This window comes from Carassius auratus, chromosome 15, assembly GCF_003368295.1.
Source record: "Carassius auratus strain Wakin chromosome 15, ASM336829v1, whole genome shotgun sequence".
Classification (NCBI taxonomy): Eukaryota; Metazoa; Chordata; class Actinopteri; order Cypriniformes; family Cyprinidae; genus Carassius; species Carassius auratus.
This window is the reverse complement of record NC_039257.1, coordinates 19,498,309-19,518,117: the sequence shown is the minus strand read 5'-3', so window position 1 is coordinate 19,518,117 and position 19,809 is coordinate 19,498,309. Positions and strand designations below refer to the sequence as shown.

Sequence of the window (19,809 nt, the reverse complement as noted above, 5' to 3'; positions counted from 1 at the left end):
TTTGTTTTTTGTAAATATTGTTATAGTCTATTTGCATAATAATAATTTAAAAAAGACTATAGAAATTAAATCATTATGTAATAATGAAATAATGGATGCGTTTTATTTTTAATGGATACAACCGGTTCTTGACTCGAGAACCGCTCTAACCGGCACATGCTGCAGTTCAGTTTCATCAGCTGCTCTTCATGTTCTGTTTACTACAAACTCAATTTGTGAATGTGTCATCATTAACTATAAATACAGTACAGAACTTTCAGAAATCATGCAAGATGCAACCGGTTCTTGACTCGAGAACGAGAATCAGATCATCAGTTCTCAAATTGGACGCGTCCAACAGAAACGGTTCTCAGTTCAGCATATTGGTGATACGAAAACTGATGCTACCGGTTCTTGACTCGAGAACGAAAACTGCTCCAGCAGTGGCCGTGTTCGTTCGTCATCTGGCTCTGCTCAGTGTTCATCTTCAGTTCGGTCTTCACAGCAGTTAGTCAGTGTACTGTTTGAGTAAATGAATTACTCCGGAATATTGGTTTATTCTGACTCAGAGGGAGTGTCAGTCACGTTAAATAAATTTAACAGCTTAAGCTTAACACTTGTTAAAAAACTTTCAAAATGCATGTTAACTTTAACAGTAACATTAGTTTTAACGATTAGATATCAGAATATTGCATAAAATTATGGTAGGTAGAAATTTCAATCTCACTCTAATGCTTTAAAAAAGTGTGGTGCTTATAAAAAAAAACAAAAATAATAATAATAACAATAACAATTCAGGTGGCCAGTAAGCATATTGCCTTGTTTGGCCCACCTTAACACCTTAGGTTTTGGTGTTTAAATTACGTGTTACAAAAAACAATAATTAGTGCAAAAAAGCCTACACATTTTCGAGATATAATTAGGAAAGGTCACAAAAAAATGGTCATATGGTAACAAGACTCTTCTGGGGCAAAACATTCTGTACCATCATTGCCACATCATACAGCAGCACCATCTTAAAAGTGTATGCTATGGGTGCTGTAAGGACAGCTATGGAAGACAGAATAATGCTTTATGTCTTTGAAACAAAAAAGCGCATTGAATATCAGTCATTGAATAAATAAACAATAAATAAATAAATAAAGCATTGCATTAAACAGTGCTTGCATTTTATTGCCTTTTTCCCCCCAGGGCTTGCATTTTTAGGTTCTGAAATTTAACATATTTGGTTATTTAAGCTGTGAATATTTCAATCCCAAATATTTCACATGCATTTTCATAATTAAAAATTTAATAATTAATATTCACCTTGCAAAATTCACTTCCAAAGTATTAAATCTTTTAAAAATCACAATGTATAATATTCATCAGGCAAACTTTCGCTCCATGATAATTTTTGCTTATATACACTTTTTAACACTAAAACAAAAGATTGATTTTGTGGGGGGAATCACCCTTTAATCTTTTGTTTTATTTAGCTGGATAGAGCAATGATGACAAAATAACCATTTAAAACAAGATAAATGGTATGCTTAATTTCATGAAGTGTGGGAATAATTTATTAAACATTTGAATCAATTTATATCCATTTATTTTATTGCATATACTTATTTCACAGGCAATGTATGAAATCTGATATATTTGTTATCTGAGAGGTGACCGAGGGTCTGAACCATGTCATGAATCCAGCAACAGGCTAAATTTAAAATAAAATGTATAATAAATATATTAAATATATAATTTTGGCAAAGATTTTCAGTAAAACAAAGGTTCAATTTCACAGAATGTGATGTACACCATGATTACATAATTTATGCAATACAATCATTGAACTTTGTTAACATTCTGTGCAGCATCTGTTAAAGCTTTTTGCAAGATTTTATAATGCATTTAACTTTTTTGCGAATTTCAGGAAATTTCAAACCATAAACAAGAGGGTCCAGGATGGGTGGTACAATGAGAAACTCTAATGAAAGAATAACTGAAAGCTCTGTAGGGAGTTCCAAAGTTGCAACCCGACTCAAAGTGATCTCGCAAAAAATAGCTAATGAGAAATTTAAGAGGATCACTATGTGTGGAACACAGGTTTGATATGCTTTTCTCCTGAAATCTATTGAGCTTTTTCTACAAATGATAAGAATTTTAACATAAGAGTATAATATAAAACTTAAAGGCATGATAAGAGTTGTGGCCAATATGAACAAGCCAAAAACATTATTAACAATAGTGTTTGCACAAGAAAGTTTGACAATTTCAAAATTGTGACAGTAAACCTTCCACAGTTTGTTACCACACACTGTGAGTCTTGCATTTAATATACCAGAAATACCAAGACAAAGCATTGGATAAATACAACTTATAGATATTAAAACAGATAAAATCCTGGGGGTCATTATGTTGTTGTATTGTAATGGTTTACTTATTGCTACATACCTGTCAAATGCCATTAACATTAAGATTGTGATTTCATTTGATGCATATGAATAAATGACAAAAGCCTGTAAGATACATGCTTCACGGGAGACTAAGTGTGTATCAGATATCAAGTCTGTCAGTAACCTTGGGAAAAAAGTAGTTGTTCCAAACAAACAGTTGATAGATAAACAAGAAATCAAAATATACATGGGTTGGTGCAATGTCCTTTCAAGAAAAACTGCAAGAATAATAAGGAAATTAAATAAAACAATAGCACAATATAGAATAAATCCTAAACCGAAAAAAACATATCTTATGCACCCAATATTTTCAAACAACATCAGGTAAAAATATGTTCCATTTTCCATTTTGCAAAGAATGGATTCATTGACCTGAGGATGAGAACAGAAAACGTTAACCTTTTGACCTTTATTTATCTTACAAATAAACAGTTTTCATGGTTATCAGCTTTAGATAACCACAATGTTTTAAATAATACATCATGTGAATATAAAGTACTCTATGAATTATTCAATCATTTAAACAATATTCATGTGATTGCACTACCAGAAATACCTTGTGTGATAAGATCTGAAATTACCATCACTTCATCTTCAAATAATATGTTTATGTGCAGAGAATTAGCTCTACTCGTTCTGTAGTTTAGAAGAACTAAGAGTCGCCAGTACATGCTCTTTTATAGTATAAAACATGTCTCTGGAGACATCTTTGTTGTGCGTGATTTGAATAAACAGAACAGACTCTTATAGTCCCGATGGCCAGTACATCCCTGCCTACACGTTAGCAGCTTTCTCTGCCACAAAGGACATTATAATGCTGTTTTACCCAACGCTGATGTACAGAACAAACATTACATCTGAGGAAGACATATATTGCTTTTGTTTGCTTAGTTTCTGTAACTTGTATCATGGCTTGTCTGCTACTGTCCTGTAATACTGGGGTTGCCCTCATATGTCACACTCCAAGGTTCCTCAATGATGCGAATGCGCCAGTGCACTAATACAGTGATATAAACCTCAGATCTCAGAAAAAAGTTTTACTGATGATTATGTAGGCAAGCAAATGAGGTCAGCAGAACGCAATGAACGCATTTTGTTTAACCCTCTGGAGCCTATGGGTATTTTTGGGGCCTGGAGAAGTTTTGTCATGCCCTGACATTTGTGCTTTTTTCAGTTTCTTATACACATCTAAACGGCTTAAGTCTGATCTCACTGTAATCAGCACAATCTGGACTATAATAATATGTGAGCCACATTTATGTACATGATTGTGTTTTTGAGAAAAAAAAGTTATGCGTGGTTAGTGAAAAACAAAAAATGTTAAATCACTTGAATAAGGCAATAATATACATACAGAACATTGGTTCCTGGGACTTTTGTGAACTGTAGCCTAGAATTTTTCTTTCTAAATTATGTGAAAATCATCTTATTTACTCACTCACTGAAAACAATATATTGATTTAAATTTTCTAAGACACTTTATGTTGGTAAAAATTATATGCGTGTAGGTGTCAACTATCATGAATATCATTGTGATTTACATCTGAGAAGACAAAGGCCTGCATAATGAGCTGCATAATGAGCCTTTCAGTCATCTGTGCCACTGAGAGGGAGGAGTTACAAGAAAGAATGTGAGGACAAAATAAATCTATATAATTTTATGTTTGTAGTTTATTTAGAATATATTTAATTATTCCACAACATAATTTAATATACACTTGGGAGTGCAGTTAAAACAGTTTATTAGGAACAATCAAAGCCGATTTTCAAACTGAATTTTTTTGCATCATTACTCCAGTCAAACAATCCTTCAGAAATCCTTTTAACATTCTTGTTTTCTACAAAAAAAGAAAAAAACATTTATTGTTATTATTATGATCACAGCATTGTTTGTTACATTTGTTACAGTTACATTTCTTTGTTACATTTATATTATTTACATCAAGCTTTTGAATTGTATAGTATTGTATATTGTTATTGAAACTTCATAATATTTAACTTGATTATACATTTAGTCAGGAATTATAGTTTGGAAAAAGTCTTTGGAAAAAGTCTAAATAGTAAAATGTTTACACGTTATGTGAAAACTAGTACAAGTATGTGAATAAATAAAAAGAGACTGTAATATAAAGTGCTTCATTCTTTTTTTCTGAGGAAATCCAAATTTCAAAACCTCAACCACATCACATCTTTTTGGGGTGAATTATGTCTTATTCCTCTCATCGTGAAGCAAACAATAAAAAAAAAGAAAAAAGAAAAAGTCTCGCTGCGTTGCCTTCTGTTGCATGGGCGTATTCAAGCTGCGCGCTTCAGTGAAACATTAGAATCTGAATTGAGCGTTCAGCGCGGGGGCTGGGGTGGTCCATTAGAAGATAATGCAGGGAGATGTGAAAAACAGACATCGCGTTTATTATTAAATATAGATTAATTTATCACAGAATATCTGTTTTCGGCAGCACTTGTTTAGTTTAAAAGTAGACATGTCAGTCTTTCTATAGATTTCTCTTTCATGTCTCATTGTTGAGTATTCATGGAGTTACAGTTCATTTTAATGACGCATTTCTAAATGTAGATCACTGAAAACCAAGGCGGCACACTGCACACCTTTTGTGTTATCTTTATTTTATAAGTGCACAAAGTTCTGTTGCTATTATGTCTGTATACAAAAAAAGTAAACCCTTTACAGATTCGATTGATGTATTGCTCTTATCTGTACGATAAAAACTGAAAGTGTAATTTATGTTCTTTTCGGGGTTATCAGGAGAAAATGACTCATAACGTGTATACGTGTTAATCGACTCCAGAGGTTTAACCTGAAGACACAGAAAGTGTGTACCCAAAGACACCTGCTGGCCAAAATAAAGTACTACAACTACTTGGATCATCACACATGCTAAATATCTGGATTCACAATCACGCTGTGTGCAATGATTTCTGACTGAAAACTATATCGGCATTGACCTACAGCCAATGAGAGACCAAGATACAGGCCAGAGGGTTCAGGGAGGAGTTATAGATCAGAATATATATTATAATATATGAACAATTATCTCATAGAGAAACAAGCACAAACATCAGCCCAAAGACAGTTTGCAGGCTATATATATATATATTCTATCTGTTTTATCAACTGTAAAATAACTTGTTTCAAATCTTTTCAGGTAATATTCTTCTGTACCTTTTTAGCCCATCTGTTAAAAATGTAAAGCAATAGTTTTAGAAAACAATGTAAGATTTATCAGTGTATACGAGAACCATATTGTGAACCTAATACATTAGCTTTTGATTATTTCTGCAGTTCTGCAGTGTATGTAGCTGCACTGTCTGAGCCAAAGAGGATGCAACAGAATCTGAAAAATCTGAAAAGTGTTTTCTTTTTTTCTATTTATTTTTATTATTATTGTTGTTGTTGTTATTATTCTTTTTATTTATTTATTTTATGATGGGGGACCCGGCTACATCTTTCCTACCATACACCTGATGGATACTGACTGTAAAATGTCAATCATAGTTCGAGGGCTCAATGTGGTGACAGAAGATGGAACAGATGAGTGCCAGTGCACCAGCCTTGATGAGGCCTTCATAAAAGTCTTCTGGATGTATTTTACTTTCAACATTGCATATCCACCACACCTGAGAAAGACACTGACTTTCCTTCAGAGGGACATTGTCAACATTAGAAGATGGAGACAAGCACTTTCAGTAACTTTACTCTGAATGATTTGCCTCTTGTATTAGATCATCATGCCTTGACTGTACCATTGCCCAAAATGCACTCGAAGGACATTCACTCTTTTGAAGTTAATCCAACATGTTGGAGTGGTACATGCACATTAACCAAATAGCTTGCGCTATTCTTTTTCTATTCCATCTGTTTTCTTTCTTTTTATTTATTATATTATTTAAAAAGCCCTTGCTACGTGTACTGTGTTAAGCTAACTGAGACTTGTTATAGCTCTTATATATCATTGCTCTTTTGTTGTTTTTGATTGCTTCCACTGTCCTCATTTGTAAGTTGATTTGAATAAAAGCATCTGCTAAATGAATAAATGTAAATATTAGTATAACCTGTGGTATAGATGAGTGCCATTCAACTTTTTTCTGATTCCATTCTTTTAGAAACCATGCACAGGAAGCATATGTACTTTTGGGACTCAGTGAAGAGTCAGTAGTACAGTTGTATTATAATATAATATAATGGAGAAGGGTCTGGCTGCAGACTTGCACTCTCAGACACTTGCGCTTTTTTATTGGATATTTTATTCTACTTATTGGTTACTTCTTGTCTATCTACCTTTTTACTTGAATTGGTGACTGAAACTGAAAGCTAAATAAATGTTTTAGTGGATAAAGCTGTGTCTGTTTGCTTAATTGCTTAATGTCACTTAACAACAAGGTTACTAAACTCTTCTGACTAATTTTTAAATGTATTAGTTTTTAAATTTTTACTAATTTTTCTCTATCAGGTAAAACCTAGTTTTCTAGTGTGACACTTTACAATAAAGTTTCATTTTTTGACCGATGTATTAACTAACATTAACTATGAGCAATGCATTTGATACAGTATTTATTAAACTTTGTTAGTTAATAAAAATGCAGCTGTAAGTTGTTTGTTCTTGTTAGTTCTCTAATGTTAACAAATACAGCTGACTTTAAATGACTTTACCTTAAAGGGGGGGGGGGGGTAAACATGGACAAAGTTTCAAAAATTAAGTTGTACGTTTGAAGGAGTATTTCTGTTCCAAAAATACTCCTTCCGGTTTGTCACAAGTTTCGGAAAGTTTTTTTTTGAGTATGGCTCTGTATGACGTTAGATGGAGCGGAATTTCCTTATATGGGTCCTAAGGCATTTCTGCCGGAAGCAGAGCACTGAGTGAGAGCACAACAGGCATTCACTGATCAGAGCGAGAGCGTTGCGAAATGTTACAAAAGGAGTGTGTTTTTGGTTGCCAGGGCAAGACAACCCTGCACAGATTACCAAAGAAAAAACAGCATTAAGGGACCAGTGGATGGAGTTTATTTTTACAGAGCATCAACGGAGTTGTGCAAGTGTTTATGTTTGTTCCCTGCATTTCTAAAATGCTTGTTTGACAAACAAAGCCCAGTTTGACGACGGATTTGCACATCGTTTACTTCTTAAGGATAATGCAGTCCCAACGAAAAAGGGTCACGATTGTGTGTTGGAACCACAGGCGGTGAGTAAAATTGCTTAAAATATCTCTGCCTCCTTGTTAGTGCTTCCGCCTCCCAGCGGAGACTCGGGTTCGAGCACCGCTCGGAGCGAGTCGTTGCTGCTGCTGCTCTCGTTCAGTTTCAGCCTTCACAGCTGTCACAGCTTTCAAACGCTCTCAACCGAAAAAGCCTACTGGCGCTCGTGATTCTTTAGCTCCGCCCACACGTCACGCCTCCAGGCGCTCGTGTTTTTCTGGGAAAAATCGGAAAAGACTATCTTTCTCTTATGAATATAATAAAACTAAATACTTTTCGGCGTTATGAAGCATGCAGTACTACTCTATAGGTACTCAAGATTAACAGGATATTGAGTGAAAACGAGCATTTCACCCCCCCTTTAAGAACATCAAGTGCGACTAACTGTGTTAAGATACGTTTGTATTCTCATAAATAATTGGAATCTGTTTTTGATTATTGATAAACTAAGACCTAAACGTGCGGTGGTGCAGTAAGCCGTTTTGAAGGTACTTTCGAAAGTAATTTACAATAAGATAATTTACATCATTAATGCTGTTTTTACATTGGATGAATTTCAATTGGTTTTATAGGATTATGTGTTTAATTTATCGCTTTCTATTCATCTATAGGCCAATAGCGATTAGGCGGAACATCCAGTTTTCGCTAAACCTTTTGCCGCGCCCCCTTTCTTTCCAACAATGAGAAACCTTTCGACACGCCCACCTTTTGCCACGCCCATTGCTCCAGGCTGCAGTTACCCCTACTTGAGTCCGTTTGCTATGTGGGATATTCTTTCTTCACATGAACACAAGCAAAGATTTTTAGTCCATATAATGCAAGGGGACAGGACCACTTCAGAAACCACACAAAGTGACCACGACGATCAAGATTAAAATATTGGTATTTGTATTTTTCTTTCATATCGTTTCACTGAAGAAGACAGTGATTCATTAACAGGGGTTGCATTAGTTCCTGTCATTCTCTTTGTGTATAATTTTTGAAGTGTTACTTAAAAAAATAAAATTTTGTTTTCTAAAACTCTTAGTTTGTGTTCGTCTGATAAATGAAAGTCATATAGTATGACATGAGGGTGGAAATGATGGAGTTTCCTTTTAATCCCTTTCCCTTTTTGTTAAACTAAATATACATTTTTGACCCGTGCCATTGATTTTTTTTACGTTCTCTCCCTTTAACCATTCTTCTGTATTGTCTGTCAGGAAAAAAAAAAGTACTCCTACTAACTTAAAGTTGTACTTTTTTACTTTTACTCAAGTATGATTTTGACCAGTTGTAGTTTTATCTGAGTAAAATTTTCACTGAGTACTTGTACACTTTCACTTGAGTAACATGTTTGAGTATTTTTTACAACTCTGCCAAAACCTCCAACAGTACGCAGAATTGTGCAGCTAGCAAAACGCCAGCTACAATTTGTTGAACCATCCAAAAACCTTTTTAGAAACTAAACAAAATGCAGCAACTCTACTTTGTAAATGAATTAAACCTTGTCCACCTTCTTCTTTGGGGAGGTATAAAATACTCTGAGGAACCCAATGTAGTTTATCCCAATAAAAATTCACAAGAGTGGCTTGAACTCCAGATAAAAACTGTGGAGAAGGGTCTACACAGGCCATTCTATGCCAAAGTCAGGAAGCAACTAGATTGTTGACAATAAGAGCCCGCCCTCCGTAGGACATATTTGGAAGTAACCATTTCCATTTATCCAAGCGCCCTTTGACTTTTTCCAATACCCCCTCCCAATTTTTCTGTAAAAAAACTATCATCTCCCAAATAAATTCCTAAATACTTTAAGCCTCCCCTGCCCCAACACAACCCATCAGGCAGACAAGGTATCCCATTAGACCACTGACCCAAAATAAGCTTTACTTTTAATAGTTAACCTTAGCAGAAGACAATTTTCGAAAATCTTTGATTAAGTTAAGTAAAGAGTGTACATCACTTTGTTTATAAATCAACACCACAATATCATCAGCATAAGCTGACAAATTAATATTTTTAACGTATTCAGCCTTTCAGTATAGGCCTACAGCAAAGTAGAAAGAGTTTGGCCTCATAAAATAATCCCCCAAACAGCTGTCAAAATTGATTAATATTATTATTACAATTTGGTAGACACAAACCACATAAATGTATTCTTATCTGATGAAGAAGTGGCTCAATAGCCAAACAGTACAACATTCCAGACAAGGAACAACCTTGTCTGACACCCTAAGAACCCAAAAAAGGAGTACATAAGCCACCATTAATTTTCAGCAAAGTAGAAAGAGTTTGGCCTCATAAAATAATCCCCCAAACAGCTGTCAAAATTGATTAATATTATTATTACAATTTGGTAGACACAAACCACATAAATGTATTCTTATCTGATGAAGAAGTGGCTCAATAGCCAAACAGTACAACATTCCAGACAAGGAACAACCTTGTCTGACACCCTAAGAACCCAAAAAAGGAGTACATAAGCCACCATTAATTTTCAGTGCACTCTAAACATCACAATAGAGTACTTTGATCATATTTAAAAAAGCAGCTAAAGTGTTCCACAAATATGATTGCTCAAGCCTTCCCCTGATCCAGAGATAACAAGTCACAATCTAGATTTAACAATTTAGAAACATGAAAAAATATCTCGAATTAAAGAAAGATTATCAAAAAATAGATATATCAGGTATACAATACACCTTACCCTCTAACAAGCTGGCACTCAGTACCTCAAGCAGATCCTCTCCCAATTCCAACCAAAAAGCTTTATAAAAGTCAACTGGGAGGCCATCCACTCCTGGGCCCCCTTTTTCCAAAAGTAATCCAGTAGGATTTTGGATAACGGATTGGATCAAATCTTGAAAATGTGTTTTTCAAAAGAAAAAACGGATTACATAATTGGATTAGATCACGTAATCCAATCTTGGTTTTGATCCGGATCAAACCTTTAGTTTGGTTTTTTTTTTTTTTACTTTTTTGTAGGATTTGGATCACTTTGATCCAAAAAATCTGGATTAAACTGATCCCATCAGAAGGGTGGATTCAGTGTGGATTTCATGCCCAAAATGTAATGAAAACTTAAAAAATTCATCAAATAATACTATATTTGGATCATTACATTACATTACATTTAGCTGACACTTTTATCCAAAGCGACTTACAATTGCTACATATGTCAGAGGTCGCACGCCTCTGGAGCAATTAGGGGTTAAGTGTCTTGCTCAGGGACACATTGGTGTCTCACAGTGGATTCGAACCCAGGTCTCTCACGCCAAAGGCATGTGTCTTATCCACTCTGCCAACACCACCAAATTTTAAATTTAAATTTTATTTGTTCATCCGTCAGGCTTTAACGTATTCAGCCTTTCAGTATAGGCCTACAGCAAGGTAGAAAGAGTTTGGCCTCATAAAATAATCCCCCAAACAGCTGTCAAAATTGACCAAAAACAATAAATTTTATTCTGTCACTAACTGATATATATATATTCATCACAATCGAAAATATGTTTTACATTAAGTCTTTTTTTTTTTTTTTTCAATACATCTATACTTCATACTTGTTATAAATATCCTCAACGTACAGTGTTTGTGTTGTAGGTCTCAGATGAGCGGACTGCTGGAAGAGGATGGGGTGGGGTTTTTCTTGTTTTTAGTTTTTTTAAATGTGTGGGTTTTCATTTCAAATAAAAATAAACTTATATTGACCCCACACTGGCTATTCTACTTGTTGCTCTTTACATATCTATAGTTCTACATTGTGATTTCCTATCCTGTTTGAGCACTGGTTATCCAGCACTGTTTATCCAGATTTGGTGATCCTGAAAAGTTCTTATCCGGATCAGATTGATCCAATCCGATGCTGCTTTAAAAAACTGGCTCCAAAAGTAAGCTGGATTACGTGATCACGGATCACAAAAAAAGGATTACTAAATCCGGATCAATTTTATCCGGATTAAACATTTTGAAAAACTGGGCCCTGGTGCCCTCCCAGACTCGGCTTTGAAGGGCCTTAAAAAGTTCTAGCAGGGTCAACACTCCTGAATGCTCCACATTAGCCTCCTCAGAGACTTTAGGTAAGCTTTCAAAGACACTTTCCATACAGCACCCTTAATCAGGCTCGCTTCTGTACAGATTTTTATAAAAAAAAAAAAAACAACTGCTCTCCTCTGAATGTCAACAGGGTCAGATAACAAAAAGCCATTTTCAGAATGCAGGTCATAAATAAAATGCCTCTGCCCATTCTTTTTTTCCAGCCTGAAAAAGTATTTGCATGGTGCAATCCATCTGGTCAATGCTTTGAAAGTGTGAACAAACCAGAGTCCCCTGCGTTTTATACCCCAGTAGATCTGCTAACTGTGCTTTCTTCTTAGAGCAATCTTCCATGTGTCGAACTTCACCAGTAGAGAGAGCTAAATTCTGAGATTCAAGTATCTCTCTTTCCAAAAGTTCTAATGACCGAGCGAACTCCTTGGTGACATTGTGAGTGTACTGTTGTGTAAACTACTTTATCTGGATATTACCAATGTCCCACCATTGCTGTAATGAATGAAAAGAACACTTCATTGTTTTATAAACTTCCCAAAAAGACTTGAACGATTCCTTAAAATAATTATCATTTAGCATCTTAGTGTTAAAATGCCAATATGCACTTTTGGGTTTAATTGAGCTTAGAATAAACTTACATTGCACCATACTTTGATCTGAAAAACTTACTGGCATAATAAAATACCTACTAAAAATGTTAAGATGAAAATTAAAGCTATAAAATCTATCCAGTCTGGTCAAAGAAATAACTATCACGTGTGTGAAACCAAGTGTACTGCCTTTCACTGACATTCAAAGATCTCCAGATATCACATAATTAATATTTCTTAATAATATGAATAAGATGGTTACGTGAATATAAATGAGGCTCCATGTGATTCCGATCTAAATTGAGCTCAGTACAACTAAAATATCCATCTATAGAAACAAAAAATCTTCAGTACAACAGTTTTGCAAAGTCGAACACAGTGTGTCTAAAAAACAATCTTTCAACTGGTACAGCTGGAACATAAACACAAATAAAGATAAACACATAATTTTGAAAAACTGCTCGAACTTTCAAGAGCCTACCTTTAACAATTTCATCAATTAAAATCACTAAAATTCTTTGCAAATAAAATGGCCACTCCGCCACTGACAGAAGTATTATGGCTTAGCACAGCAGTGCCATCAAACTCTCTTAACCAGTCAACAGCATTTTTCACATTACTGTGGGTTTCTTGTAAAAAAGTAACATCAATATTTTTCTTTTTAGTTACTTCATAAATTGTTGTTCTTTTTCTCGAATATCTAGCACCAATGACATTCAAAGTGGCTAAATGCACTTCACTCATGACTAATAAGAAAGAAAAAATCAAACCAAAAAGCAAATAAAAATTAGCATTCCTGCTGTTAACGTTAACAAATGTCATTATTCAGGGCATTGTTAAGATTTCTCCTACCTTTTTTTTTAATCAGTAGACTTCCTTGTTCGTGAAAGAACCCTCTGCCATAAAGCCCTTCGCTTTTTCAAGAAACTGTTTTAGATCCGGAAAATATTCATGCATTTGCACACCTCTTTTATTTTAGTTGATCTGAGAAATAACTTTGTCATCAAGCTCATAACCCCGTCCATCAAACTCGCATTGAGAGAGAGCCACACTAGAGTGAAAAGACTCACAATCACTCTCAGTATCCTGCTCTTCATCTCTATTCATTTCCCTTTTGGCTTATTTTAGCATCAAGTACTTTGTCACTGTTCTTCCTTTTTTGGGATTTTTAAAAATTGATTTATCTTCTTCCATTCTTAAACAGTTACTTTCCTCGGATATTTCTTGCAATGCAGCTGAATATTTTCCTGAAGCTTTATCATTTTGCTCATCACTACAAACTGTAGAGCATTGTGCCATCCCTGCTAGATCCTTCACACCTGCATCCAAAAGCATTTCAGTGTGAGCCGAAACTGAAGGCGGATGTGACATATACAAATCAGCGTCATCCTCCGTAATCATATAAACAAAATGCCTAAAAGAAACAATATGTTTCAATCTAGGCGACACACTGCTGATTGGGATCTTTTTGATCTTTTTTTTTTTTTCTGTAGAAAATTGTTTGCAACAATAGCTTGCAGTTTAATTAGTAAATTGGGTTATAAGAGTTTTGTCTACTGTGTCATACAACCTGTGCTGTTTATGCAAATCAAGCACAGCAGAGAGGTCTCCAGAGACATGTTTTATACTATAAAACAATGGAATGTAAAGGCCACTCTTAGTTCTTCTAAACACAGCAAATGAAGAGCTAATTCTCTGCACATTATTTGATGACGACGTGATTTCAGAACATATCACATAAGGTATTTCTGGCTATGCAATCACATGTATATAGTTTAACTGATTGAATAATTCATACAGTACTTTATATTCACATGTATTATTTAAAAATTGTTGTTATCTAAAGCGGATAACCATCAAAACTGTTTTCTAAGTGCATAAAGATCACATTAACTCTTTGGTTCTCATCCTCAGGTCAATGAATCCATTCATTGCTTAATTGAAAATGGAAAATGGAACATATTTTTACTTGATGTTGTTTGAAAATATTGGGTACATAAGATATGCTTTCTTCGGTTCAGGATTTATTATATATTGTGCAATTATATTCTTTAATGCCCTTATTATTCTTGCAATTGTTCTGGAAAGGACATTGCACCAGCCCATGTATATTCTGATTTCATGTTTAGCCATCAACTCTCTGTTTGGAACAGCTGCTTTTTTCCCAAGGTTACTGACAGACTTGCTGTTTGATACACACTCAGTCTCTCGTGCAGCATGTATCTTACAGGCTATTGTCATTTATTCATATGCATCAAATGAAAACACAATATTAATGTTAATGGCATTTGACAGGTATGTAGCAATCAGCAAACCATTACAATACAACAACATAATGACACCCACTATGTTATCTGTTTTAATATCTATAGGCTGGATTTATACAATGCTTTGTGTTGGTATTGCTGGTATATTAAATGCCAGACTCACGATGTGTGGTAACAAACTGTGGAAGGTGTACTGTCACAACTGGGAAATTGTCAAGCTTTCTTGTGCAAACACTATTATCAATAATGTTTTTGGCTTTTTCATACTGACCACAACTGTTATCATGCCTTTAACTTTTATATTATACTCTTATGTTAAAATTCTTATAATTTGTAGAAAAACCTCGATAGATTTCAGGAGAAAAGCATATCAAACTTGTATTCCACACATAGTGATCCTCTTAAATTTCTCAGTAGCTCTTTTTTGTGGGATCACTTTGAGCCGTGTAGCAACTTTGGAACTCCCTTTAGTGCTGTCAATCATTCTTTCATTAGAGTTTCTCATTGTACCACCCATCCTGGACCCTCTTGTTTATGGTTTGAATTTTCCTGAAATTCGCAAAACAATTATATGGATTGTAAAAGCTTGCAAATAGATTTAACAGATGCTGCACAAAATGTTAACAAAGTTCAATGATTGTATTGTACATTATGACATAGTTAATGCATTACACTTTAAGAACCTGTGAATTTGTGACTTTGCTTTTTACTGTACATCTTTGCCACAATTATATATTTACTATACATTTTATTTATAATTTAGCCTGTTACTATAAATTCTCAACATGTTGAGATAAATAATCAGTTACTCCTATGTGTCTCTACATCCTCAGTGAAGAAGCAATTGAAGTAGCAACAAAAAAGATGAACTGTGATGTGGTGTCTGTGTTAAGCCCTATTCGGACGGGACTAGTTTTACAGGGGGTCGTTAGAGAAATCTGCGTTTCACAGACGTACTTGGTGATTTTAATCCCGTCCGAATCTGCCACGTCTGTGTTTTTCTCACACAACCTCTGTGATAATTCCAGAGCAAATTACCTACTGTTTTTCAGCAAACTCAGTGATCCTCTGAGAAAACTAATCCTGTCCGAATGCGAATGTCTTTGATTGCCGGTGATATTTTATTTCACAACGCGTTTCCTTGTGTGTTTTGGCCAACGTGAATTACCGTAGATGCTCTTACCGCGCGGATGTTTGATATATTTGCTTAGCGGCAAATAAATAATAATAAAAAAAATAAAATCAAGAGCAAGATCATGTAAACTGTTAATACCGGCCATGTAATATCAGCATCAGGTAAGATTGCTCACGTTCATTTATGTACTCAGTTACATAATGTTTTAATAAAAAAAAAAAAAAAAAAAGGAAAACAAGTTAAACTAAAGGAACCACACATTAACATGGTTTTGTTATACTAGCCATTTAGTATTTATTGTGTAATAATACTAAGGCAATCATTCTGAATGAATGCAATGCACGCATACAGAGCGCGTGATCTCTGTGACGCCCAGATGCACAAAACAGCCCCTCCCACCTCTGTAATAAACACGGAAATGTTAGTCCCGTCTGAATTGGTACATGCAAATCACAGACGTCAGGTGGTAAGAATCGAAACTCAAACGTAGTTAAGAAAACCAGTCCCGTCCGAATAGTGCTTTAGTCACATATGTTTTGGCAGAGGTCAGCATCTGTTCTTGTACAGTCTGCTTGCATTTAATATCTGTAAAAGTAGGACAGAACTATTTCAGATGATCTCAGAAATACTGATGCATATATGACTGCAGTACATTTTCTTAAAAAATAACTGAAACTTGCTTATTACCCTTTGTATTTAGTTGAGTTTTTTTACTATAATCTTAACTTGTACATACTTTAAGAAAATATGAAAAAACAGCTTGCTTATAGAAATTGCTTTTACAAAAATGAGAACGTTGAAGCTAAAAATACAAACAAACCTTTATCTTTGTATATTCTGGACCCCCATCATTCTCCTCTTCCTCGGCTGTTGGCAGATCGTAATGTTGCTAGTCAGTTTTCTGCAGTGTAAACATTCTAGACCCACATAACAATACTTAGATCAAAGATGAAAAAGTAATGATTGAGGAAATAGGAGAGTGGACCTAAACATTGTTAATTGGCATTAAAGCAGATTTTATCTTGTACTACTAAAGTGATCAAATTCCTTAAAGGTCCCATGGCATGGATTATTTCCTTTTCTTTAAATTCTTTTAAATGTTTCCTTAGGTGTACTTATATTGTTAGTATGATTTTTACATTTAAAATATAGAAATAAAAAGCATTTTTATAGCCTGATATTAGACCTTTGACTTGATTGCTCTGTTTGAAGGGGTGTGTCTGCTGTGAGACTCTGAGTAAACGACAACTGTTGTGATTGGCTGACATCTTTGCATTCGAAATGTGTATTACATGTGGAACCCCTCTCAAATATATATTATTGCAACACGTTTTCTCTCACAAAATGCTTTCACCACAACTAACAGCAAACACATGAATACAGTAAGAGCTTTGTTGTGCAGCATACACAGCAAAATCCCCAGTGTTAATTTAACACTCTGAGTGTGGACACATATAAACACTGAAGCACTGTTAAAAGTAACACTGATGCAGAGTTGAAGTTAATGAGATAATTAAGAAGAATTGAGTTATGATTGACCATTATTGAAGACACCTGATGTTAACAAGCAGAATCACCAACCGAGAAAATCACAATTTGTGTGTCACCATTATAGTGGTCAGTGTTTGCTTTAGTTGGGAACAAAAATCATCAGGTGATGATATGATAATTATGTTTTAATGTAATCATTGTTTGACCTTAACCCTTTCGAGTCGATTAACGCATATATGCGTTTTGAATCATTTTCACCTGATAACCCTGAAAAGAACTTAAATTACACTCTCAGTTTTAATCGTACAGATAAGAGCAATACATCTATCGAATCTGTAAAGGGTCTAGTTTTTTTTGGATACAGACATAATAACAAAAAACCTTTGTGCACTTATAAAATAAAGATAACAAACAAGGTGCGCTGTCTACAGTCTTTATCTCCGCTGATCGTCATGTACAAACATTTCATTAAAATGAACTGTAACTCCGTGAATACTCAACGAAGAGACATGAGAGAGATATCTATAGAAAGCCTGGAATGTCTACTTTTAAACTAAACAAGTGCTGCCGAAAACAAATATTCTGAGATAAAGTAATCCATATGAAAACAACGCAATGTCTGTTTTTCATATCTCCGCTCATTATATCTAATGTGACCACGCCCCCGCGCTTAACGCGCTATTCAGATTCAAACTGAAGCGCGCGGCTTGAATACGCCCACACAGAAGAAAAAGCAGCGAGACTATTCTTCAAGTTTTTATTTTATTTTACTGTTTGCTTCGCGATGAGAGGAATAAGACATAATTCACCCCAAAAAGATGTGATGTGGTTGAGGATTTGAGAAATGGATTTCCTCAGAAAAAAGAATGAAGCGCTTTATTCAGCAGAGATCATAAACATGAGTAAGTCTCTTTTTATTTATTTGTACTAGTTTTCACATAACGTGTAAACATTTTACTAGTTAGACTTTTTCCAAATACTTTTTCCAAACTATAATTCCTGACTAAATGTATAATCAAGTGAAACATTATGAAGTTTCAATAACAATATACAATACTATACCATTCAAAAGCTTGATGTAAATAATATAAATGTGACAAATAGAGATAACTCTAACAAATGTAAAAACAATGCAGTTCTTTCGATTTATTCCCCCTAAAAAAAACCTGAAAAAAATTATCAGCTCTTTTCAACATTAATAATAATAATAATAATGATAATAAATGGGGTTTATATGGTAGAAAATAAGATTGTTAAAAGAATTTCTGAAGGATTGTGTGACTAGAGAAAGGATGCCAAAAAATTTGCCCTCAGAGTGGCACAGTTGAATGAGAGGCTCATTATGCAGCTCATTATGCAGGCCTTTGTCTTCTCAGGTGTAAATCACAATGATATTCATGATAGTTGACGCCTACTCGCATATGACTTTTACCAACAAAAAGTGTTTTAGAAAATTTAAATCAATATATTGTTTTCTGTGAGTGAGTAAACAAGATGATTTTCACATCATTCAGAAAGAAAAATTCTAGGCTACAAGCTCCAGTTCTCAACTTTTCCGGCAACCATTTTTATGTATGTGTTTTATTGCCTTATTCAAGTGATTTAACATTTTTAGTTTTTCACTAACCATGCATAACATTTTTTTTCTCAAAAATACAATCATGTACATGCATGCATTTCACATATTATTATAGCCCAGTTTGTGCTGATTACAGTGATATTAGACTTTACCCATTTAGATATTTATAAGAAACTGAAAAAAGCACAAATGTCAGGGTATGACAAAACTTCTCAAGGCCCCAAAAATACCCTTAGACTCCAGAGGGTTAAGCACTGAAATCATTTACATTATCTTCTCATCAATTGTAACAGCTTTGATTCAACAGCGAAAGAGTCTGTATTTTCTATACATTTTGAAGGCATCTCTTATGATTCTGTTTTTTTTTTTTTATTGAAGAGTTTTAATTTTAGGCACACAGATAACAAGAATCAGCATATGAATCTCAACAATGGTGACAAACAGCATATTCAGATAAACAGATCTACTCTGAACATCACAAAACTAGATACTAAAAATTCACATAAAAACAGCAAAAATAAAATATAGTTAGAATAAAAAGTTAAAAAGACAGTTCAGCTCATAATTTATTCATGCCACAATGCATGATGGGAGTCATGGATGAGTTTTTATTGGCTACAACATGCTTTTTTGGTGGTCATTGTTGTGATGCTCACGCTGATTCTTGATGTCTGTGTGTCTGAACTAAATATTTTTTTCTTTACGTAGAACTAACTTTTAAAAACATGTCATATTATGGCAAAAGTTCTGAATCACTTTTTTATCCACCTAATTTATGTACATAGTAAAGAAACCTGGGCTCAGGGATTCAGGTCACTCAATGGCAATTAGTCCAAACCACAATCAAATCTATAATATTGCCTTGGCTCTGGTCTGTCTGTATGTTATAACGCAGTTACCACAGACACACAAAATCTAAAGTTAATAACTGAAGGGTCAAGATCCCAACTATAGCAAACACTGACAACTATAATGGTGACACACAAATTGTAACATAACTCAATTAACTTCTTAATTATCTCATTAACTTCAACTCTGCTCCAGTGTTACTTTTAACACTGCTTCAGTGTTTATATGTGTCCACGCTCAGAGTGTTAAATTA

General features: G+C 34.4%; 2 protein-coding genes across 2 annotated transcripts; one reads left to right on the top strand and one right to left on the bottom strand.

Moving 5' to 3' along the window:
* Positions 1-1,838: 1,838 nt before the first annotated feature.
* On the bottom strand, positions 1,839-2,762 carry LOC113114608 (putative gustatory receptor clone PTE03). Its single transcript, XM_026281483.1, has one exon. The coding sequence runs from the start codon at positions 2,760-2,762 to the stop codon at positions 1,839-1,841; it is 924 nt and encodes a 307-aa protein (XP_026137268.1).
* Positions 2,763-14,180: 11,418 nt separating this feature from the next.
* Positions 14,181-15,098, top strand: LOC113115574 (putative gustatory receptor clone PTE03). Its single transcript, XM_026283149.1, has one exon. The coding sequence runs from the start codon at positions 14,181-14,183 to the stop codon at positions 15,096-15,098; it is 918 nt and encodes a 305-aa protein (XP_026138934.1).
* The last annotated feature ends 4,711 nt before the right edge of the window (positions 15,099-19,809 follow it).

Bases quoted from the DNA above. Each gene is read 5' to 3' on its own strand.
- LOC113115574 (XM_026283149.1), top strand. From the start codon at position 14,181: ATGGAAAATGGAACATATTTTTACTTGATGTTGTTTGAAAATATTGGG.
- LOC113114608 (XM_026281483.1), bottom strand. From the start codon at position 2,762: ATGGAAAATGGAACATATTTTTACCTGATGTTGTTTGAAAATATTGGG.